The following is a 23986-nucleotide window of genomic DNA, read 5'->3' as shown; positions in this document are numbered from 1 at the left end:
GCATCCCGTACTTTGCGGTGGTCCATCATATTATATTCCAATCTCCGGTGTGTGTTTGTAGTAACAAGACACTGTAAATGCCTAGTTAGCAGATTCATTTCAGGAAGATACACTTCTCACTACTACAGTTTCAGAGGACATATGATACGAGTGTGTTTTCTCTGTTTCAGGACTTAAATCATTACGTTGTGGGTTGGACTGACTGGAACCTGGCACTGGATCAGACTGGTGGGCCAAACTGGGTGAAGAACTTTGTGGACAGCCCCGTCATAGTAGACGCCAAGCGGGACGTCTTTTACAAACAGCCAACTTTCTACAGCATGGCCCACTTTAGGTGACGTTTTTTTTTTCTTCCGCATTTTCCCTATAGATTTTTTACAGCGAGATCCTTATGTGTAGTCTTTGTAAACAGTGCATTCCTGTGGGAGGGGTCGCAGAGGGTGGGCGTGTCCGCTAGTGCAAAGACACAGCTAGAGTTCTCCGCCTTCGTCAGACCAGACGGCTCTGTGGTTCTCATCGTTCTCAACAGGTACTAATGAAGAAATAAGTTCTAATTAGTGCCGTTTAGTGGTAAATACTAACCTGCTTTGTGTGTGTGTGTGTGTGTTTGTGTGCTTCAGGTCATCATCAGCCATTCAGTTTGAGGTGTGGGATCCGGCTGTGGGTTACATTCCCTGCACCGCGCCGGCCCATTCGCTGCTCACGGCGGCTTGGAACGCACACTGAGATTTAACACTGACGCACTTTAAAGCTTCTCTGAGCACTGCGGACACAACAACCATTTATTAACCGCATCAAACTGTTGCGTCTTCATTAGGGTCTGCACCATTTACATGCCGGCACACTCAGAGGGGGTCCGCTCTTTACGTCAGCTAATATAATTTAAGACTATGCTGAATCTGTTTGTGACAAAATCTTCAGACATCGTGCACATTATGTGTACGCAAATGATTTGGTCTAGTTTTCATTTTTGAGTTATTTCCTAAAGAAATAGGAAAACTGCACTGGAAAAGATCGAACTTCATCACAACTTCATGTCGTCATATTTTCATTTGTTTATTCTCACAATCCTGCTTACTTGAGATGTCGCAACGTTATGAGTAGAGGCCGCTACTTACCCGCCCAGCCAGTGTTTACATGTGGAGATTAATTGCTTTTGAAGATTTGATACGGGGCCACTCAGGGTTTAAAACGGGAGCAGTTTGAGTTCTAGATGTATTGTACTGGATTTCTTTTTCCAGTCAAGACCTATATTTGAATCCTTTCGTCAGTTTTGCTGTGTTTTGTCAAGTGGATCTCATTCAGCAAGACTGTTTATCTTTCACCTTGGCTATTTGGTGAAGCAACCCAGGCAGTGAGGTGATTGGGGACGAGCCACGTGAAAGGTGTTGGTTTTAAACCCCGGCTAATAGGATATAAGCTTATCTTTAAATTTGACATCAGACTTATAAGCCCTAATAACTATTAATCTACAGATAACTGCAGTCTAGCAAAGACAGTTGAGGTTTGTTAAAAACTCCAATATGGGTTCACAAATCAAATGGCAAAGTTTGAACATCAAACAACTTGATTTCGACTTTTCTTGTCATAAATCGTTGCTAAGCTAATTGTCCACTTGAACAGTTCGTAGCCCAAATTCTGAGATGAATATCGATCTGCTACAAGCTGATTCATTGCCATCAGCAAATATGCTCATTTGTTTTGCACTACGAATGTGAATGTATTCAGCATCAACAGGTTCACGCAGGCATAATGTCCCTACTGGCTTTCCCTACATTTCACCAGTCGGCTGAAGGAGCAGACCCAGTGTCGGTTTTATTATGAACATATTTCTGTTTCGCACAATTACTGTCACTAGTTATTTAAATAACTCCAAAGAACCTCAGCACGTTTTAATTGAGTTTGTGAAGCAATTTTTTTAATAAGCAACAGCAATAAATGAAAGTGATTTATTCACAAGCACTGCTGGTGCCTTGTCCTGCTACTAATGATCTTTCTGATCAACAAAGCTGATAAATGCCTTCTTTTATTGTGTGTAAAGCACACTGTTCAAAATGTTTATCAATCAATATTAAACGCATTGTAAGCAAGCAACATTTTTTGTCAATTTATTGATACATCATAAACATTTTATATTTATAATATACAGTTTTCATAAACCATGTATTTCACATTTGTGTTGCCATTCTCAATGTCTTTTTCTTTGCAAACCTTAAGTCGAAGGACTAAAATTATTTACATCAAAATAAGTGATAAAAATGTGAATCAAAAGAAGACTGCCATAAACAGAGGACTAAAATGAGAGAGGGATGTCATTTGTATTTAATATATACACCAGGAGGAGTTTATGACATCTTAAGCATGAGATACGGGGGCGAAACACTGAAAAATGTCATTTCATGTACGGTTTCAGACAGAGAGGAGTTAGGAGGGCTTAAAAAAATGCTTCCTCTGATCTGACGTTACAGCTTCTATTTGTGGCTCTTTTACCCGGATTCCTATTAAATTTAAAAGATCAACATTTTCCTGGTAATCACTGTAAAATAACTGAGCAGAATTGCTGTTACGAATATTCCTCGTGCCTTCACAGGGGCTCAGCTACAGGATTCTGTGTCTTTGAAACGGCAAAGAAATAAAGTCTTTTTCCCTCCGTCAAGAGAATTTCAGCGACACGCCGAGAGAAACGAGTGGCAAAGTTTTGCTCGAGAAGTGGAAGCGGAAAAAGAACGGGGGCGAGATGAGGGTCAATCTAGGCTGCTCTATCCCGACAAAAATAGATTAAGCAAACGACAACAAATTAAGACGTCTTTAAGAGGATACATGATTGAAGAAGAAGGCATTAAAAATAGAAAATAAATATACAAAGTGACTGAAAATATGATGACAGGAACAGAGAGAAAACGGGGAAAATGAGAAGCGTTTTCTTTCTTTTTTTTCCTGGATGTATGTGACGGAAAGCTGAGGATGAGACAGCTGCGGTGTCTCAAAAAGACCATCTCTCCTGTGTGCGGGGGTCCGTGGAGAGCGAGGGGGACTCTGAGGGCTGGCTGCTGCTGTCTTCTCCGTTCAAACTCATCCGACACACTGGACACGTGTCGTGCTGCAGAACCACGGGAAAAGCAGGCAGACATCAGATCGCAGCAGTTCGGCCAAAATATGGTGTTACTACTGTCAAACTAAACAGTGCAGCATGTTCTCACCTACACATTAATTCAACTTACAAACTGAGCTTTAATCAAATCAAACTAATTTCAGTGGGCGTCAATGGAGATTAGTACACGACTATTTTTCAATTAGAAAAATCGAGTTAATATGAACACCAACTTTCAGCAAGTTAGCCTGCCGTTTTAACTTTTTCTGATTTATCATGTTAAACCTCCAACTTTAATGGATTTTAACACACATATGTAAAGCAGGAGGACAATGCTAAACATCCCATACGTATGTATTCATTCGTTCTGTCTCTGGAGTGAACACTTTATAGGAACCACTTTCTGTCTCACATTGCATATCTAGAGGGATGTTTTAATCTTTTTGCAAATTAGCTCTAGCTCAGCGAGACTGGATAGAGAACGTCTCTGAACAGCATTTTATCTGCTGAAAATCTGCTGAAACCCGGATTCTCAGCAGTATTCAGATCTGGACTTTGACTGGGCCATTCCACGACTATATTTCCTCATGGGGGTGATGTGTTCAGCTTTAGTTTTCTCTCTCATTTGACCAGAACGCCTTCCTTCACAGTTTTCCTCCACTGTAAATCAGTTTCCCACAAACTTAAACTTAGAAATGCACTAATATATGATTACGTGCTCATCTGTGTCTTTCCATCCAGTACATAAAATCCCAATGAAATTGGTAAAATATGAAAAGCTTTAAGGGTTAAGAATGGTCTTTAAAAGTACTGTACGATTGCAAACCTAATCATTCCTTTCTGATACTGATCTTGCACATGGAAATTTGTTATGATTATAAATTATTTTTGCTCTATCCTGGTTTGAATACGGTTTTACATCTGGATTCCCCTGGATCCCCCCGCCCAAGAACAGCAAATGAATCATATGCTTGCTGTCTGTATGGTGACTCACCATTTCCAGCCATGGTACTATACAGTCTGAGTGAAAGAAGTGGTTACAGGGTAGCTGTCTGACTGGTTCTCCCACTGCAAAGTCCTCTTTGCACACTGGGCATTCCATACAGCAATCTGCAGGAGAGAAGAGGAAAACATGCTTCAGTTTTCACTGATAGAACAAAAAAAAAACACTTCGCTTTTGTGATTTTTGTGTTGTTGTTTACTTATGAGCTTCTTATTCTTTATTTACAATTCAAAGATAAGGAGTTTAGTGCAAGTTAAACTCTAAAAAGACAAAGTTACAAAGGGTACCCTGCAATTAGTTAATGGGATAAACTGTTAATCTCTTTTAGGTTAATGAATATTTGACCCTAAACAGAGTTTAGGAGGTTTTTATTAGCCACAGTCTTTCCGTTTAAAAATCCCACAATTAACTGGATTTCTCAATCAATTGTTGACCCATTTTGAAATTTAAATACAATAATATACACTGATTTTTAGCCATGGAATATATTTGTACTGTTGTGAGACTTTAAATACAATAAATATTAAATTTGCTCGTGTTAAATGTAAAAAATCAGCTGAAGTCCTCATTTTGTTTCCTATTTCTATAATTAAGCAATGATGGCAATAGGAAACATTTTACTTCACTTTCATTTGAAATATCTGTCCAAACTTAAAATACTCCTAAGAATAAATAAAAAATGTTTCCCCAAAAATATGACTGTAGAAAGCTGACCAGAGTCATTTCATTCTGATTCTAAAAGATACATATAAACAAATACTAATTAAATATAGATTTTCTCAATAAAAGGAAAAAAGACCTCATAGTAATGCATTAAAGTGGTTCTGTGTATGTGAACAGCACTAAAACATATAGAGTAAAGCCTCTAGATTTAATAACTAGTTTAAAAACTTAGCAGCCATGTCCAAAAAATATTTAAAAAAAACAGCCCTAATAAAGTAACCGCTGTCCATGGAAAGGGATAAAACTGACAACTCAAGCACAGCTATGGTCAACTTTAAGGACAAAGTCAGAAACTAAAAGGCAGGAAATATGACAGACCTGCTTGTTCCTGAGTTATACTGACAGTCGGGAGGGAAGAAATCTTCTCTTTCTCCGCTGGAGGAGGGCCTGTGTTCTCCAGTTGACCTAGTAACTAACCACACACACACACACACACACAGGTAAACTCGAGGGTAAAAACAAGTGAAAGTGTGGTAAGAAAAGGAGTTCACCTGCGTTATGACAGCGTCTAACCCTCCCTGCCCCCAGGCATAATCGCCTGGGTTAGAGTGCAGCATCCCCGTCCTGTAAGAGACAGAGGAGCAGCCAAGCTGGAGATGAACAGTGTTAGAAAAGCAACGCTGAGGCTCCGGCGAAGCCGCTTAGGTTTACCATGACAGAGGAGGTGAGCCGGGAACTCCAGAGTTGGCAAAGAGTCCAGCTAGAAACTGCTGTACAATCCTGTAAGGAAAAAAACAAAAAAACACAACAACAAAAGTTAGAACCAAATGCAAGACTCATTATAGCTGGAAGACAACTGATTGATTTTCCTTTTAAATTAAACTACATGTCAGAAATTCCATTAATATTTCTGGAAACGAATCAAAGATTTTCTTTGGACTTTGGCTGCTTTTTCACTTTAATGCTCAAGCAGACATGGGATGCGCAATATAGTGCAAATTTATCCATCATTGCAATATCACTGTATATAATATGCATATTGTGAAGAACTGCCTAAACTGTAATAAGCAGTTCAATAAGCCGGTTTAAGAAGATAAAATCATTATGAAACTAAAACTAACTTGTTTGAGTAACAAAAACGGCGGATGTTGTCTGAAAGTAGCTTTTACAATTAAAACCTAAACAATGTTTAGTTGCTTATTTATTGCAAGTCATATTGTTACTGCAACATTTGTTAACGTTGTTGGAGGTTTGCCCAACACCACAGCCCAACATCCCTGACAGGCATGACTGTCTGGAGTCTGAATCATGTAAAAGACAATAAGATATCAGATAAGAGGAGGGGTCTGCAGTTCAAGAAGCATTTAAACATTCTCACTGAAACTGCTGAGCAAAGCAGACACTCCAAAAAGATTGTTTTGTTTGCTTTCACAAATATATCTTCTTTGTACGTTCTCTTCATTTACTCCAATCTTCTCAATATATTTTGTGTCTTGTTATTTTACTACATGTGTAAAGAAATCACCCTCCATGATCAATGAAGCATATATTTTGAGTACTGCCAACAGATATTGAGTAAAAGGGAAATTTTCTGCAACTCTTGATAAGAAGCATCGTCTCCATGACTATCTCCTAAAAGGATGAACTCGTCTTCGGAAAACACAACGTAGCAAAGAATCCATTTTAAATCGTATATTCAAGAACTTTGCTATGAGAAGACAAAGACACAATTGGCTCCAGTTATAATGCTAAATTCAGATTTTTTTTTGTTTCTTTAGTTGAGCAAAATAAGCAGCCAAAATCAATTAAAAAAATATAAATGATTGTATGAGGATCAAGATCAGTGTCTTTGGAGACAAACCAACCAAAAACATGTTTCATTTTTATTTCTGGTTAATTTCATTTGATCAGTTGATTTCTAGCCTTATGCAGCAAGTTATGTGTGATCTGGGACTCTGCATGTGGCTTTTTGCTGTGAAAGTCATCTCGTATTTAGCTACTGCACACACAGCACAGAGAACTGCAGGGCTGCCCTGAAACATCCGACAAGTTGCAGCAAATCATTCTGTACGTCAGCCGTGAGCGACTCCAGCGACCGCTCTGGAGCTGCAACATGTCTCGACCGCCGCCGTTTGTTGGAAACTAGGCTTATAGGAGCAAAACTAACGGGAGGCACGGAGGGAGAGGACCGAGCCGGGCGGTAGAAACTACTTACCCCTCAACCGCTGGTGAGCGATCTGGCCTGCTGCTGCCTCTGGATCTGTATCTCCTCTGGCTGCTTAAACGAGGCGGACGCCCTTGCCCCCAGGTGTCCCCGGATCCCAGCAGACCCCCCATGGATCCTCCCAGTCCTGTGGGGACAGATCCCCCAATCGATCCGCCTCCCAGCCCTCCCAGATCACCGAAGCCCGTCAGGCGGCCTCCAGGGAGCCGGTGCTCGGAGTCAGGACTGTCTCTGTCTGTTGTAAATGGCCGCTCCAGTAACAAAAGGTGCCATAGCTACAAAGATGTCAGCAACAGAGAAGGGTTAGTATGAGAAATTACACGTAGAAAACAATAAGGAGTAAGGGTCAAAAGAAGAGAAGACGACAAACTGAAACATCATGGATGTTAGTTTGTTTGTGTTCCTTCTACGACCCTCCCAAAAAACCTGTACCTCTGCAAATTGTGTGGCTGTGTCATCTAGCCCATTAGCGCCGCCCTCTAGGAGACTGAGGGAAGCAGCGCACAAAGGGACAAAAGACACATTATTATGAACGTACACCGAACCCCTCATTTATTTACAACTTTAAAGTCATCCTGGAACGAGACTACACGATGAGCAGTTTAAACGGAACTTCAGCCTAAAGTCCGATCACTTCGACATCAACACGATTACTTATATGGACAATTAAAGCAGCGGCAGAAAAGCCTCATACCTGGAGTCCTCTGTTACTTCCTCTATGAAACCCGAATCACATCTTGGACAGATGTATTCCTGGAAGGAGGCAAAACAAAGGCTGAGTCAGACATTTTCATACAGATCACCAGGAGCTGAAGATGTTTGTTTAGGCCACGGACGGCCAAGTCCAGTCCAGATACACTTCTTCTCCAATGCAGCTTAATCACATTAATGGGTCGTTATTACGGCTCTGCGGAGCTGATGAGGGAATTCAGTCAATTTAACTCAGGTGTGTTGGGGAGAAGATGCATCTAAAAGTCGCGAGATTGTAAATCTCATAAACTGGGCTTGAGTAATCCAGGTTTAGGTGTTATGATTGGGCTAAACGAGGGAAATAGGTCCTACAAAATAGGACAAAAAAAAGAGGAACAAATAAGGAGGCATTGTTTTAGGTGGAAGAAGATGGAACCAATAAATATTTGTTATTCTTACACTAGTGACATTCACGAGGTTCAGGAAAAAGTATGTGGCTGCGTATTTCCAAGTGAATTCATATTTATTTCAAAAAGATTCAAACTAAAATTGAGAGGGAAAAATGATTATGGGATACAGGAAAAAAAATATACACTTGTCTTTTTTATTTTGCAAAGTTGTGTCTTGGACAGCTGACATTTAATACCTAAAACTTCCAGAGCACTCAGTACCAGACTACTTAGCTAGCCTCCAAAATTGTACTTTAATTTGAAAGCAAATCGACACCACTCAGGTAACATGCATGCTATTTATATAAAATTAATTTAATAGAGCCGAAGGCAAAGCATGAAAATAAAAGACGTGTGAGAACGCAGATCAACACTGAGCAAAATGATCCTCATAAAAAAAAAAGCCTTTAAAATTTGTTGTTTCCAAATTCAGATATTATATTTTAAATTACATATTTTTCTAAATAAACATATTCTTTCAACTGGACAGTCAACGTGGAACAGCTCAAAACTTAAAAATAAAATAAAATGTACTGACATTTAATGAGACTAATTTATAAACGTGTAAATCCCAATCAGCCAATAATTTTTGGAAGAAAATAAACAGTAAAAGACTCGTATTACATACGTAGCAATTTGAAAACTTCACTACCTGGATCCACACATATGACTACAAAGTCTTAGATAATTTGGATTGTAAATGTTTTCTTTCTGGCTCCACTTAAGTTTGCTGACAAAACATACAGAAGCATATAAATAAACTTTGCTTTAAATGTAAGTTATTCTCAACGTTCCATGTCGTAATCCAATATCTTTGTATCATATACCTTTATAAACACAGCAAGAAAAACAAAAGTAAAAAGACACCAGTTCCACTTTTTGAGATGTTATCTGAAAACACTTTTACAGATTCCAGTGTAAAAACATCTCAACGTATTTTTACTTGATTAAATTAACAACAGGACATTGGCAGATGATATCAGACCCTTTTTTTTTTTTTTTTTTTTTGAATGACAGCCAGTGTTTTCTGAATGCAACCCAGGAGGTAGAGCTGGTCTGGCCGACCACGCCTTGAGTGTTAGTGAGACAGAACGAGGAAAACACCACCGTCGCTCAGATGTCCCTTTCCTAATGAAAGCCACGGCCTTCCAGCCATGAAAACTGGGCCGAGCCGAGATTCAGAACATGCAGACAACGAGGAGATGATCGGATCAATGCCGCCCGCATAAGAAACTGCATTTAAAGGTGTTCAGCTCATAACGGACTTTTATTTGGAAAAATGATATAAATTTCTCCATACATGCGTGACATTATTCCAGGAGTTACATCTCATTAGTCTGATTTGACAAACATTAGGATCTGAAAGTGCACAATTAGCAAAACCAGACTGTGCCAGTCGTGTGTCACTTGCCCAGTTTATCCTTTCTGTTTTATACATGCGCACATGATCCTAGATGAATGAAAAATGATACTTGGGAAGTACCGAGGTAGTGTGCCGCGATACTTGGGTGTTGTAGTCATCCGGCTGACTGACATGTTAGAAGCACTTAGTAACCTTTAAAGTAGCAAACCTATTTTGAGTGAGTGACGGGGTAGAAAGATGAATAACATGCAATAGATAAAAATAAAGATTCAAATGAAGCTCAGGATGTAAAACTCTAATAATAAGTGTTGTTAATAAACACAATACAAATGTGATTTTATGAAACAGTGATTAGCTTATCTGACTGATTATAGTCAAGTATTAGCTTATCCACATTTTTTATAAGCTTCACTTTGTTATAACTTATTGAAAAAATTAGTAAAATAAATAAATAAACAAACAGGGTAAGAAAAACAATTTCAACTACAGTTGGTCAGACAATCAGGGGAGTGTCGCCCTGAGATGAAATGTGTAACAACAAGAGAAAGGGCGATATGTGTATTTTAAAAATAAATATATCTGATTTCACCCCGCAGTTTTCATTCATGTCAGTGGGAACTGAATTTAAATTTAAAAAAAATGTTGACAACTGAAAATGATCTAGAGATGCACCAAAAAACAGGGACTTAAAAATATGACTGAAAAGCCGAGGTGCAACATCCAGTCATTTCATAGTGGGAGTGATTACTGATGCAGGAAGACTCAAAGTTGGCTGTTTTAATCAAGTCTGATGAAAATCAAAAGCGCAAGTAGGTACTTAAAAAGGAAACTACTTTGTACAGAGGTGTGTGAGCTACTCGTTCAGGCTGCTTCAACAGGAAGCGTCAACATCAGCTAACAGGAAGGCTCAACATTACAGCAAAGCTGCTCTGGTGGATGTTTTTGCACTTTAAACCTCTGGCTATCATGGAATATGTGAGATCTGGAAATGTTGGCAGCATTTTGAAATTCTCTGAGATAAGGCAGGAGTTTAAATATCTCAAGAAGATACTGGGGGAAACTTGGTATTTACAGAGATGCTGCTTAAAATAAAACATATGAAAACTATTAGTATTGATAATATAACTAATAACTCTGGGCGGCGAGGATAGAGAAAAATATTGAACGGTCTTATTCTACCATATTATTTTATAGTTCTCAAAGACTATATGGCAATATGGAACAGAGACTAGTGTGACCACGTTTCTTAGATTAAGCTTGGATTTACTCCAAGTCTTTCAAAAATACATGAGCCGAAATAAAACATATATTCTACGTATCGTAATGTTGACCGTAAATAGCTCACTTATTGTCAGTTCACTCCTACTTTTGATAACAAAACTGAAACTAAACACTTTTAAGTGTACACTCTGGAAAATTCCCCAACTCGTCCTGTCAATAATACATTTTTTAAATCAGAAACAGTAACTGTCGACTTTCTGTTAGCTAATTTTAAAAAAGTTATCTTTGATCAATTAGTTAACAGCTTTTCTCTCGGTTGTTGCTGTTGACTGGTAGAAATATCGCGAACAACATATCTAAAGCATCTTAAGCAAATCTTTAAGCAGAGTTTTGGCATAACCATGTTAGACGTTTAAACCTTTCAAAAGTAGACAGTGTTTGCTTTTAAAGTCTGTTTTTTTTACTAAAATAAAACCTTTACAGGAGTTTATTTTGCGAGTTTACAACAACAACAAACGGGGCTAACAAGCGCTACCAGGCTAGCAGGGTTTAGCTTTAGCAAGCAGGAGAAAGAATCAGACATTCTCCGGCAGGCAGCGCTGTCAGCCCAAGTACGCCACAAAATAACACGGCACATAAACTAAAGTCATCTGACCTACCGGGAGTTTGGGGTTTACCTCTCCCTTACAACAGTGACAGAAAAACCGATGCGGGGGAACAGCCGCAGCCTCCGCCATCTTCCCCAAAGAAGCACAAACACTGACGTCGGTCCTCCGCCAACCGAAGACAGCTGTCGGCCGTGTATGGCAGGTAGTTGTAGCATATAATCAAATCACATTCTCCTACTCCACTCTGTAGACTACAATAGCGTTGCTTATAAGATTTGAAATTAAAAATATCTAGAAATGTGTCCTGGACTATCCACACATTTAGTAGGTAAACAAATTTTATTGTTATTACTTTTTAAATTTTCATTCATGTGGAGGGTTTTTTTGTGTGGGTTTTATTGCACTTAAAAGTCAAGAATTTTGACTTTTAAGTGCAAAATTCCTGGTCAGAAAAATCAAACAGGACGTCTCCTGATGAAATCACATCACTGCTTTACAGAAAAGAGCTCAACCAACGAAAAGGGTGGGATGATACCCTTAGCTCTGGAACAAACTTCCAAAAATCTGAGTTGTACAGAAACTATTAGGACTTTATATTAGGACTACTCAAATAGCAAATGCTCAGAAAACTGCATGTTGGGTTATTTTTTAGGAAAATGCGATCCAACAATTTAGGTCAAGCGTTTTAGGAAGTGTGACACACCTACAACTGTAATTCTCAGATAACTTAATACATCTACCAACATTGAAACATTTTTGCTCTAATGGAAACGTTACTCGTGAAAACAACATTTAAAGTAAGAACATCAAGTACACCAAACGAATCCCAGCTAATTGGTAAAGGCGTGGAAAAGAACTGGGACATTGGATTATAAAAAAAAAAAATCCCAATACCGTTTGAGAAGCATTGCTCCAAAAATCTAAAGCCTGCAACTCAACTAACTTTAACACAGATGAACTTGGCTGCCTAATAATTGTATTATGTGATAATTTGGTCTACCATACTTCTCCAGGCCGACAAGCGGCGCTCCACCACAGCGAGACACCGACGAGCAAACCTGGGTAGCGGAAGTGCTCCTGTGTTGTCATCGACGAGTCGCATGTGTGCGAAGTCTACAGTGTTTGGGATGCATAGAGGCGAAGGTTTATCCTGTCCTGACAGATATCCGTGTGCAAGGTTAGTGCTAATAACACGCTCAAGTTGTTGTTGCTTGTAGCCTTACAGGCCACGTGCGACAATGTTCGTACATTCACTGACATCATAAGGAGCAAGTTTTAAGGCGGTGGTCTTTAGCCGTAGTTGACTAACAGACTTACGTTACAAGAGGCGTCAGTGTAACTTTGCAGTCTAGAGAGTTTGGACTTACTTGGATGTATTTATTTTATGCCTTAAATAACAATAATCTGTTGGCAATTCATCTTATTGTAACAGCTGCAGTTCTATACTCGTTCTACCTCGTTTTGCCGCATGCAAATCCAATGAATTGACATAAGAAATTGTTTACATTGCAGTTCCTTGCAAAAATGTTGATTTTTTTTTTCAATTTCTTTCACAAACCGTGTATTGTGCAACATCTTCTTTTGCCACAATTGCAGCTACAAATCTTTCGAGTTATGTTGCTAAACTTTTTTTTTTTTTGCTGCTGCTGCTGCTGCTGCTTTAAATTAGGGTCCCCCAAATATGCCACATATTCTCAATTGATTTTAGGTCTGGGGCTTTGACTGGATCATAATTTGGCTTTGATTAAAACCCTGTGCTTGTAGCTCTGGCTGTATGTTTACAGTCCTTGTCCTCCTGGAAGGTGAACCTCCTCCCCAGTCTCAAGACTTTTGCAGCTCTTCAAGAGTGGTGTATATATGTATTTAGCACTGCACATGGCACTCTGAATATTGGACTGAAAGTTCAATTTTTGTCTCTTCTCACTAAAGCACCTTCTTCTGTGTGTATTTATTCTTGCCTTTATGCAGATGACGGCCCAGGAGATCCGTCTGTGTGGCCTCCTGCTGCAGGAGCATTTCGGAGAGATGGTGGAGAAAGTGGGAACTCACCTGCTCCGAAGTGGAGCACAGAACTTGAGGACCATCGTCCAAGAAACCAACCTCTCGGTGGATTTGGTGCGGCTATCCAACATTTTCTGCCTATAATTATGATTATCATTTAAATTTTGCCACCAACGACTTGTGGTGATGTATTCAAGCTGTTTATTTTTTTTCTCAACTTATTAGCTACTATTATTACTTTTTAGTTTGTAAATTATGGCGGATAATATTCGACTTGAACAAAATAAACTCAAAACACTTAGATGTTACTGCGTTATTACATCATTATCAATGTTGTCTCTCAAAGTGTAGAAGAAACTCAGGGATGATGGGTGAGTTTTAATGTTTCTTTTTCATTAAAGGTAAAGAAGTGTCTGTGCGTGCTTGTGCAACATGGGGCTTGTTGTTTCACCTCTGGCCGTAAAGGACCGGGCAGCCCCACAGAGTACCAGGCCTGCTGCGATCGGATCCTGAGAGTTCTGCGCTACCCGCGTTACATCTACACGGCCAAAACGCTGTACGGCGACACGGGCGAGCTGATCATTGAGGAGCTGCTGCAGCGTGGCCACATGACGATGAGCAGCACGGTGAAGACAGTCGCAGACCGACTCACGCAGAACATGGAGGGTCGGTTTTTGTGTCCACCAGAATTCTTTAGCTGCAGTATTCTTGGTTCAAAAGCTTTTTGAATTTAATGTTAGGGCTATCGCAGTAGCACCTTTTACTTGATGACGAATTGTCCCTGAAATTATTGCGATAAATGTAGATCTTTAGACCATTTAATAATATTCTCAAAGATTAATAAAAGTGTAATTTCTAAAGAACTTACACTTCACACAACTGAAACAATATGGATTTGTAATGTGGATTGTCTATAAACAAATCCGCCCTTAAAAATTATGAATCATTGGTCTCAAACAGGAAAAACAAGCAAAACTGTCAGTGCAAATTAACAGCAAGAATACTCTGCATGAATAATCCAACTAGTAATTATCTGGCATGCTCCTCTTTTCAGTACTATTGTGATAACAATAAAAATGACAATTGGAGCAGTTTATTACTTCTTTTTTTTAAGTAAATGTACAGCTGTGACTGCATGGCCTCACAAACAGAAACACTGCTCTTCAGTGTTTGTGCTCTTCAGAAACATACCCATTTGTAATACTTTTCCTTAGGTCATGAGTCACTTAAAGAAATGCGATTTGTATCACCAAACTCCACACATTAACTGCATTTAATCACATGTTCAAATTCATTGGTATTTATTGATATTCTCTTTGAACAAACAGTTTAGAAAATAGTGAAAATAACAATATGGACATAAAACAGTACTGACAGTTTTAGGGGTTTTTAAGCATTGCAATCTGGAATTTATTGTGAAAACGACATTTCAAATTCTTATCATGATAAAAGTGTATTACAATAAATGATGAACAACAGGACAAATTCCCACTCCTAGTTGAAAGTGTGTGTGTATTTCCATTATAGAAGGCCACAGCATGGATTACAGCGAAGTGTCTTCCTCCTTCTCCAAACTGGTGGAGACCCATTTTCTCCAGCGCTGCCCTCCAGTGGGAGGAGCAGGAACTTCAGGAAGCACCGCTCCTGCTGCGGCTCCTGCAGCCACTGTCAGCGTTGCCCCGCCAACCCCAGAGAGCTTTCCTGAGTGCTACAGTGTACCACATGTTTCGCTCATTGGACGAGGCAAACGGCAGCTTGTCCCCGAGAACGGAGAGGACCAGAGGAATGCAAAAAGGGCTAAGATGGACACAGAGGTCAGTGACTACTTGGTTCTATCAATAAGCTCGAAAAGCACTTGCATACCTGTGTTTTTATAATGCTATGGATGTTTTTTTTTTGTTTGTTTTCTCAGACACACGGTGATGAGGGAATTTACTGGCAGGTGAATTTTGAGCGTTTCCATCAACACTTCAGAGACCAGGCGATCATCAGTGCTGTGGCCAATAAGCTGGATCAGGTCAGGTTTCCACCGAATTGCTCAAAATACAACTAAACTATTAAAGGGTGAACTTAAAATGAATAATTTCAGTAATTTAATTCACTTTTCCAACTCCAAAAGTATTGATACCCATGGAGTTTTTCCCCACACTTAGTCGTATTAAAAACTTTCAGCGGGATTTTATGTGATAGACCAACAATGCATTGTGCGTATTTGTGAACCGGACAGAAAACAATACTTTTGAAGTTTTGATTACTTTTCTTCAACAAGGTCAGAGTTGATGGGAAGATAGATGGAGCTGCATGCTGGGAAAAGATGCAGAGTCCTTGAGGCTGGTGTTGAGGTTTATCTTTAGACAAACACCCAGAGCTAAGAAGGCATGATTTGGATGAAGTCATGTTAATGTGTTAGTGCACCAGTCAAAATCCAGATTTTTCATTCTGTGGATGTGCGAAACTGAGAGAAAAGACTCAGACTTAAACACCATGTATCATTTTTTTTTCTTCCACGTATTTCCACAAATACATGAAAGATTGTGGCTCTACCTGAACAAAAAGTGAAAAAGTGCTAGTTGAGAATAGTACAGTGTTTATAAATTATAACCGACTTACTCTGCATTTAACAGCATAGTTATAGTTTTCTGACAGTTAAAATGCTTACTTTGGATTTTCGTGTGTATTCATTCCTTTAAACACCAATTAATCATTTATTATTAGATTTAGTAAAGAACACATTATTATATTATGAAATTAGATTTCAAAGGGAAAATGCATCATCCATCAAGTTATTTCAAGATTGTTCATATTCTAACGTTTCAGACCAGCAGTGAAATAGTGAGGACCATCCTGAGGATGAGTGAGGTGACCACTTCGGCCACCGCTGCCTGCACTAAGCCGCTCTCTGCCAATGAGATCTTCAGGTCCCTCCCAGCCAGCTACAACATCCCCAGGCACATTTTGGATCAGTATCTGACTCTGCTGGTGGACGACCCGGTACGCACTGTGCCTGCTGGGGCGATTCCACTTCCTATCCACATGAATCTCTTTCACCATCGACTGCTTCTTTATTTCCCAGATGGAGTTTGTTGGGAAGACTGGAGAAAGCGGAGGAGGAATGTTTGTTGTCAGTATCTTTTTGTGCAGTTAGAGCCAAAGCTGAAATACTGAATTATCCAGTCTGGTTTGTGAATCTGATAAATCGGCCGTATTCCTGAACTTGTCTCTCAGATCTGCACAGAGCTCTTGCAAACCTGGCTCGAAACACGGTCGAGTCCATCGTGCAGGAGAGGTGAGTCCGTTCGGGTTTTTACGTGTGACTTTCTTGGGAGCTGACTTATCAACCGGTTCTCATTTTCGTCTGCCGATCAGATTTGGGTCCCGGTCGGCTCGTATCTTCCGCCTGTTGCTGCGGAAGAGACACCTGGAGCAGAAGCAGGTGGAGGACTTTGCCATGATTCCAGCAAAGGAGGCGAAAGACATGCTGTACACGCTGCTGTCCCACAACCTGGTGCAGCTCCAGGTGAACCACAGCAGTTTAACTAATAAGATACTTTTAAAATTACCCTTTTGGGTTGTTTTATTTTGGATTTGTCCTTTGAACACAGTTATAAAAGTTAACAATTGTAATTTGATGTATTATGCAAAAGATGCCAAATCTTTGCTTTACAGAAACTTTACTTTTTGTACCTGTGCTGTGTTATTCCTACAAGAACTACTTTTAAGTTCATTTCACACTGGTTAAAATTGAATTAAATCATGTTTTTGGGTTCAACACCTAAAAAAAAAAGAAGCTAAATTCACAGTAGAGTGAGGCCATTGTCACATCGTTTATTTCTGAAAATAACACTAAGAAAAGAAATCACTATTTAATATCAACATGCCTAAAAGCTGAAGTGAAGATTTCGTTTAAAAAAATGCCAAAAAATTTAGAAAATTCAGGAAAACTGCATAAAAAACTTATAGGAACCTTTTGTGTCACTTTTACATAAACCTTGAATTAAGCAGATTTAATGATCCAGTATTATCACTTTTCATTCTGGTAAATTAAAAGACCACAATTTTATCTTGTTTGACAAAAATGTTTTCCAGTCTGACAAACTTCCTCTGCTTCAGGAAATCCCCAAAACCCCAGATTTTGCTCCGTCTCGCACTTTTTATCTTTACACTGTCAACCAGCTCCCAACCGCCAGGATGCTGCTGCAGAACTGCTACAAGGTAGGAGCTTAAGATCTGACTGGAAGTATCCTGGCGCATATTTTCCTTTTTTTTGCCTCTTCTGCCTTGTCTAACACATTTCTCCTGCAGACTGTGGCCAACCTCATAGAGCGACGCCTGTTTGAGACCAAAGAAAACAAGTGGGTCCTAGTCTAAAGATTTGGTTTGATGGTTTAAGTTCCCATCTCATCGTGGCCGATTGCTTTCACGTCGGTTTTCAGGCGCCTCTTGGAGAAATCTCAGCGAATCGAAGCCATCCTGGCGTCTCTGCAGGCCAGCGGGGCCGAGCCCGAGCAGCTGAGCGAAGTCGAGGAGATGATCTCTGCTCCCGAGAAGCAGCAGCTGGACGTCTTGAAGCTTCATGTCAACAAGTAAGAAGACAAAACTGAAACTGGGCTTTTTCAGTTTCCTTAACAGTCTCTTTATGTTTCTGTTTTTCTTGTTTTTTTTCTTGTCCTTTTCCAGGTTAGATTCAGCAGAGAACCAAGTAGATGAAACCGTCTTCATCTTAGAATCCTACGTCAGCTCCACGTCTACATCTTGAGTCATAAATTGTTAGAATTTATTCAGAATTTCATTTTTAAAAACGATTTCTTTAGTGTTTCTGTTAACTTTGGCTGAATATGTTGTTTTTCTTGTTTTTATTGTGTGGATCACAACTGAATAAATATCAAAACACCTTTTTTTTTCTCCCCACCTGTTTTTATTCCATTAGAAAACAAACAAAACACACACAACAAAAAAAACAACGAAACAAAACCTGTTCTGACCGTTTAAAATATGAAATTGTGGAAAAAGTCTGCAAGTTAAATAAAATAACTGTAGTTTGATACATTTTGCTTAAAAAAAAAAAAGATAATTTACATAATTGCCCCTACTGACCCTGAAAATCTCGGGCAGTGCATTTCTGTCGGACCCTTTTGACGCTGACTTTGGTCCTGGAGATTCACGTCGAACTCTTCAAGTTGAACTTCATCACGTTGCCCGTTCGAAGGCAGGTTCTGCTCATCTGGTGGTCGTCGTCTTTGTAAACTCTGTCTCAGTCCTCCTGGTTTTCATCCTCTCTGTGTTTCCGCGTGAAGAATCCAAGCTTTGAGAGCAACAGGACAGCTGAGATTAATACCTGGTCGGTAACAAACATGCATTTTCTGAACTTCCAGCAAGAGATTCATTAGGTTACCTTCCACAGTATGAATATAATGAGCGCTAGTAGCAGCAAGCCGCCTATGATGCTGCCGATCAAAATCCAGAGCGAGATGGGAATAGCTCGGCCCTTCAGCACCTCCAGGACAGTCTGGAAAGAGAAAACGGTCAGGAAATCACAGCGTTTTGCGGAAGTGTTCACAGCCAGCTTTTATCTTCTTACAACTGCAAGCCTCATTAGTGTTTTGTTCTACACGCAAACAGGAAGTGGTGCATTATTGTCACATTTTATTTTTCTAATAAAATCAGAAAAATGTGGTTTGTATATCGTCACCTTCCTAAAATAATGACTGAGGTCTTTTTTTTTCAAAAATTCTTTTGTTTTGGCCAAAATCACTTTTGCAAAAATGCCATAGGCGGTTATTTTAGGAAGGTGCTGATACAAGTTCCATCCCCCTTTACCATGGTACTCTTAAATAAATTTTAGTGCAACAAGTTTCCCTTATGTGTCAACCAGCTGTTGCTGCTTTTTTGACACATTTCTATATTTTATATCATAAAACAACGTTTCATTTCTGACAAAGATGACGTGAATAAATGCAAAAAAGTTTGTACAGCTTGCTTTTGCAGCCGCTGGCAAACATTTAAATTTCTGACCGACTTTTTTTTTTTGCAAGGTTTTCAAGCATAAATGGCCTGTTTAATGTTATCACGTCTCACAAATTTAATTTCAGACTTTACCTGGGCACAAATGTAATTTCAGACTTTACCTTTAACATGTTTGAAAGAAAACATGTTAAAGCCGACAAAAGACTTAAGACCAGGAAAAAAAGCTTCACCTTCCTGAAGGACAATGAATTTAAAGATACAACCTGACTAATAAAGGAACAGTTTAGATGAAAGCATGTTCATGCAAGAATGAACAAGTGAAAACTCTGAATTAAAGATAGCTGTTATCTATTAAAATACCTAAAAGTAACTGAGATTGAGTTATTTTTTTGCAAAGACCAACAATCTCTGGGTGCGCAAAGCTGGTAGGAACATACCACAAAAGACCTGCAGCTGTAACTATTTCCTGTCTATGTCACAGTTACCCACTACTTTGTGCTGTACTATCCCATAAAAATACAGTAAAATACTGTGAGTTTTGCAGCTGGAGCACAATGAAACGCTTAAAGCTTCAAATAGCCTGAATACTTATTAAAAGCACGTAAATATCTCCTCCCTTTGCTGGGTGGAAGCATTCTGCAGTCTTACCTCCCCCTGGACTGTTCCTGCTCCCAGAGTGATGAGGTTAGTCTCCTGAGCTGAGAGACTGTAGGCGCTAATTATCCTCACTGACTTATATTTGACCTACAAAGACGCACACAAAGGATGAGCAAACTTTACATCATTTGGAAAGACTCCAGCCTTCCACGTGACGCTCTGTTAACTCACTTTTCTGAAAAAGTCGTCATGAACTCTGCGGCTGATTCGTATCACCGCCTGCTGACCGAGCTGCTGCACCTCACAGACGACCTCCGTGCACCACGACCGGCTGCAGTTCTGGACATAAAAAGATGCCACGTTACAGCCTGTGAAATGACTTCTCGGTGTTTATTCGCGAATCAAAAAGCCTCACCAGTATTTCATCATGCATCATGTTCTCGGGATGAAGGGGACGAACGTCTTTCTGTCTGGGCTTCAGCTGGGTTACGTCACTCAGCACTCCGCACTTTATTCCTGTGGCCTGAGGGGAAGCTTAAAAATGTCACGTCGTTCAAATTTGATGCACGCAACAACAAATCGCGAAGGCCCGCTCACGTTGTACGTGAAGACATCCGTCACAGTCATGAAGGCTGCGTCTTCTGCTGCCACGGAGGGCAAAAGCACACGCAGCTCCAGATTACTCACAGAGTAACAGCCGACGTTCAGCAGCTACAAAAGCAGACAAAAAAGAAAAACAAATTTTACTTCAACTTAACAGCACGGTTCAAATTCACCCTAAATGCTTGTAGTTAAGATCAATGGGTCTCCAGTCTTTCTAAGGGCGAGTTTTAGTTCATTTCCATTTCAGTACCTGATCATTTTGAAACAAATGTCTCTTTAATCTGCCAAATCTGCTAATCTGAGCAGTGAAGTCACAGAGGTGCACAATTATTTTGTTTTCGGTGGTGTTGTTTGAAAGGATTGGTCTGCGCCGCTCTTGGAAAAGTATTCAAGCCCAGTGTTTTCCACTTTTTGTCACCTTACAGTCAAAACATTTGATGTATGTCATCAGGATTTATGTGACAGACCAACACAAAACTGTGGATAATTACAAAATGCAAGAATTATACATGGCTTTCAAAAAAGTCTTTTGCAGAAATCTAAAAAAATAAAAGTGTGCTTTTCACGTCTGCAGGTGAAAGCAATGTTCTCAGCTCAAGCTTCCTATTATTAAATGAGGTTATAAATGTTGCTACAGCTGACTTTAACACTGAAGCTTTGTCACTTTCAGTTCCTCTGCTGAACGTAACAGTTTCTTTACTAACCTTTCAGACAGATGGTTGAAGGAGAAAAAAAAAAGAGAAACTTACCCTGATGTATGTGTAGAACTCTGGACCCATTGCTTCTGATGCTGTCCGTGTGGGATGGACCTCGTAGCGGTTCAGGTTAGACTCACTAAACAAAAAGCAGCCAAACAAAAGAGCTCCACATCAATAATGACGACAAAAAAAGTAAATAAAGCTTGTAAATTAAGTTAATTCTATGCTCAAACCTGCTAATAAACAGATCTGGCTCATATTGCACGAAAGTCTGCAGCTGAACGCTGTTGTCCCCCAGAGTTTCCTCTCTCTCACTGCTGTCACTGTAAGACAGAAAAAGATGGATGTCACTAAAAATGTCGTCCTTTTCCGTTTGTTCTTTGGGATTTGAAACGTTTGCACAAGCTTACCTGGTAGCACTGAGCTTCATTTGTACCCGATTATGCAAAGAGGTACAGCTGAATTCAAACTCCAACATAAAATTCACCTGGAAACAAAGAGCAAACAGTGGCTGCTGGAGTGACGCATCCCACTTGAAGGACAGAGAGGCGTGAAGAGATCAGCTTCCTCAGCAGGAGGTTACCTTCGAATGAGAGCGAAACACTGGGTAGCTGACGTTACACGAGTGGCTGTTTGAGCCAAGAGCGGTACACTCGATCTTGAAGTTGGCATTCTCCTATGTCAAAATTAAAGGGAAAACAACGGCAGTTAAATATCGCGCTCAGACCACGCTGCATGTGTAGGAGCACAGAGGCAGAGTTTACTTTGATGCTGATGCTGGAGAAGTGGAGGTTGCGTGAGTAGTGCAGCTTCAGGCTAGTGTTGTAGGCATTTTCCAGCCTGTTCTCGAGCTGCACCTCCACCGCCAGACGCCTACGAGGGCTGCGAATCACATAAGGCTTCTGCCTGCGTGAGAAAACATGACTCACTCAGATCTAGCAGCCGGAAGACGGTTTTTCTTTGACTGGCTTCGGGAGAGGAAGCTAAAGCAGATCTGTACCTTGTGCCAGAGATGTCCAGGTGCGCCTGCAAGACCAGATCTGTTGTGCAAACGTCGTCTTCGCCGCAGTCTTTGAAAAACGGTATCTGGACAGAAGGGCGAGAAAGGTTATTCGTGAAAGTAAAAATGGAGCGGAGTTAGCTTTGTGCTGCTTACAGATTTCTTGACGCTTGTTGGCCAGCCTTCATCCAACACGGGACCCGTCTCTGTGTCGTTGATCTTAAACCGCAGTGAGAAGCTGATGGGGCGAATATAATCTGCTGTATCCTGTGTAGCAGATAGAGAGGCTTCAGCCACATTTGTTTATCAATTACTTTAAAAACAGCCAATTAGACTGGACAAACCAAATGCAATAGAAGTAAAAAAAAATTACTGAAATAAGCAACATAAACACTATATAAAGAATAAAGTCTAAATAAGACAAACACGAATATACAAAGGAATATATCTAAAATTAAGTGCAGCGAGGATAAAAAGAGAGTGATATGCAGCATTTTGCACAAGCTGAAAACCACAGCTGGTCAACACCAACATCCAACCAAGATACCAGTTGCAATGAAGGAATGAATTTATGTTTCTAAGTGGTGTAGTGACAAATTTGTCTAATAAGCTCATCTTAAAAAAATAAAAGTTTGACTGTCGGCTTTCTGTTTGAGAGAAAGGCAATTGTCTGGTATCTCAAAAGAAAGCTCAGGAACAGAAAATACCAGAAACTCAAGCATCACACCCTGTGGGACGCCATTTATAAATGAAGTACATTAAAACCTGGAATTATTTAGACCAGTGCAAACTTCGACCAGACGGGGCTTATCTGTGCCACACATGTCCCCACGATGCTACAGATGAAAATTTATGATCAACCGTGAGAGCTGTTGAATCTGAGAGAACAAGGACTGCATGACCTCATGAATGTGTAGCCAGGACAATGCTGAACCCCGCAACACCACAAATCCTGTAATATTCAGAGACCTCAAACCAGACTCATCAGCTTTAAGAACACTATTTCATCGGAAAAAAATTCAATTTGGCCCTACGCAGAAGGGAAACGTTGGGAACAATGCAAAACGTCGGAGACCACTTTGTGGTCCAGGCTAGATTTTTTTCATCAGTGGTGTCGACTACGTGGTTGCACAGATACTCACATATACATGGAAAGGCAGCTTGTAGCAGAGAGTTTTTCTTGTTTGCGCTCGCACTGGAAGCTGCATCTGTCTGTGGGAGCTTTCATCGAACAGAGCTCGCGCTGAAAACTTCCTGTCATCCAACATGGCTGACACCCAAAGATCTGAGGAAGAAGCATGAATCTGTGTTTCTGTTTTTAATTATGTAAAGCACTTTGAAATGCCTTGCTGCTGAAATGTGCCATACAAATAAAATTTGATCGATTGATTGATCAAAAAGATGTGAGCTGGAAAATAAACTTTATTTTTTTAGATTAATCTGGTTTGATTTAAAGTTGGTCACATTTGGTTTGTTTATGGACAAAACTATTCCCAGAAAGCATGCAGGCAGCAGAAAAATGTTCAGCTTTGAAATGATTGTTTTTATATTTAAACTTTAATTGCTTTTTTAAAACTTTTTCACATGAGTCACATTTTCCCTGACAGAGCAATTTCACTTTCAAGAACTGGCTCTTTAGCTCTTTTCACTATAATCTCATTTTCTCCGTACATGTGAGCAAATTAATTATTTTATGACCATTTCATGTTGTTGTGCTGCTTCATCTGACAAAAAAAACCCCAGATTTGTTCAGCATATTTTTAAGGTCTTTAAGTAAGATAAACAAATAAATAAATGAAAATAAAAAATAA

At 39.8% G+C, this 23986-nt stretch overlaps 4 protein-coding genes across 5 annotated transcripts in view; 2 read left to right on the top strand and 2 right to left on the bottom strand.

The window, feature by feature from the left end:
* gba1 (glucosylceramidase beta 1) overlaps positions 1-2094 on the top strand; it is an 89104-nt gene extending 87010 nt beyond the window's left edge. The window contains exons 10-12 of the mRNA XM_008431764.3: positions 171-334; positions 413-529; positions 621-2094. Coding sequence (XP_008429986.2) covers positions 171-334; positions 413-529; positions 621-726 — 387 coding nt within the window. The 3' untranslated portion in view covers positions 727-2094. The remainder of the gene's footprint in view (positions 1-170; positions 335-412; positions 530-620) is intronic.
* Positions 2093-11520, bottom strand: rnf115a (ring finger protein 115a). The gene is made up of 9 exons (XM_008432752.3): positions 11364-11520; positions 7676-7734; positions 7414-7468; positions 6973-7256; positions 5469-5537; positions 5309-5381; positions 5136-5229; positions 4086-4201; positions 2093-3100 (listed from the first exon to the last, which is right to left on the bottom strand). The coding sequence occupies exons 1-9, from the start codon at positions 11439-11441 to the stop codon at positions 2984-2986; spliced, it is 945 nt and encodes a 314-aa protein (XP_008430974.1). The 5' UTR covers positions 11442-11520; the 3' UTR covers positions 2093-2983.
* Positions 11521-12339: 819 nt separating this feature from the next.
* On the top strand, positions 12340-18208 carry polr3c (polymerase (RNA) III (DNA directed) polypeptide C). The gene is made up of 13 exons (XM_008432751.3): positions 12340-12489; positions 13281-13427; positions 13715-13979; positions 14841-15127; positions 15226-15330; positions 16131-16304; positions 16387-16438; positions 16539-16599; positions 16680-16830; positions 17424-17525; positions 17616-17665; positions 17747-17896; positions 17991-18208. The coding sequence occupies exons 2-13, from the start codon at positions 13281-13283 to the stop codon at positions 18067-18069; spliced, it is 1623 nt and encodes a 540-aa protein (XP_008430973.1). The 5' UTR covers positions 12340-12489; the 3' UTR covers positions 18070-18208.
* Positions 18206-23986, bottom strand: part of itga10 (integrin, alpha 10) — a 34186-nt gene continuing 28405 nt past the window's right edge. For both annotated transcript variants that reach the window (XM_081597226.1, XM_008432750.3), the window contains 14 exons: positions 23318-23460; positions 22332-22442; positions 22176-22261; positions 21940-22081; positions 21759-21851; positions 21586-21662; positions 21409-21498; positions 21227-21311; positions 20472-20585; positions 20290-20397; positions 20106-20213; positions 19926-20021; positions 18706-18819; positions 18206-18615 (listed from right to left, as the gene is read on the bottom strand). In XM_081597226.1, the coding sequence (XP_081453352.1) occupies positions 18565-18615; positions 18706-18819; positions 19926-20021; positions 20106-20213; positions 20290-20397; positions 20472-20585; positions 21227-21311; positions 21409-21498; positions 21586-21662; positions 21759-21851; positions 21940-22081; positions 22176-22261; positions 22332-22442; positions 23318-23460 (1418 nt within the window). In that variant the 3' untranslated portion in view covers positions 18206-18564. The remainder of the gene's footprint in view (positions 18616-18705; positions 18820-19925; positions 20022-20105; positions 20214-20289; positions 20398-20471; positions 20586-21226; positions 21312-21408; positions 21499-21585; positions 21663-21758; positions 21852-21939; positions 22082-22175; positions 22262-22331; positions 22443-23317; positions 23461-23986) is intronic.

Source organism: Poecilia reticulata, chromosome 16 (assembly GCF_904066995.2).
Source record: "Poecilia reticulata chromosome 16, P_reticulata-male-v2, whole genome shotgun sequence".
NCBI classification, from domain to species: Eukaryota; Metazoa; Chordata; class Actinopteri; order Cyprinodontiformes; family Poeciliidae; genus Poecilia; species Poecilia reticulata.
The sequence above is the reverse complement of the archived record's forward strand: the minus strand, read 5'-3'. Positions and strand labels throughout refer to the sequence as shown.

Excerpts from the sequence above, each read along its gene's own strand:
- polr3c (XM_008432751.3), top strand. The coding sequence starts at position 13,281 with ATGACGGCCCAGGAGATCCGTCTGTGTGGCCTCCTGCTGCAGGAGCAT. Across the intron at positions 13,428-13,714 it reads CCAACCTCTCGGTGGATTTG|GTAAAGAAGTGTCTGTGCGT; the intron begins GTGCGGCTATCC and ends TTTTCATTAAAG. Across the intron at positions 16,305-16,386 it reads CTCTGCTGGTGGACGACCCG|ATGGAGTTTGTTGGGAAGAC; the intron begins GTACGCACTGTG and ends TTTATTTCCCAG.
- rnf115a (XM_008432752.3), bottom strand. The coding sequence starts at position 11,441 with ATGGCGGAGGCTGCGGCTGTTCCCCCGCATCGGTTTTTCTGTCACTGT. Across the intron at positions 7,257-7,413 it reads CAGCCACACAATTTGCAGAG|CTATGGCACCTTTTGTTACT; the intron begins GTACAGGTTTTT and ends ACATCTTTGTAG. Across the intron at positions 5,382-5,468 it reads GGCTCACCTCCTCTGTCATG|GACGGGGATGCTGCACTCTA; the intron begins GTAAACCTAAGC and ends TGTCTCTTACAG.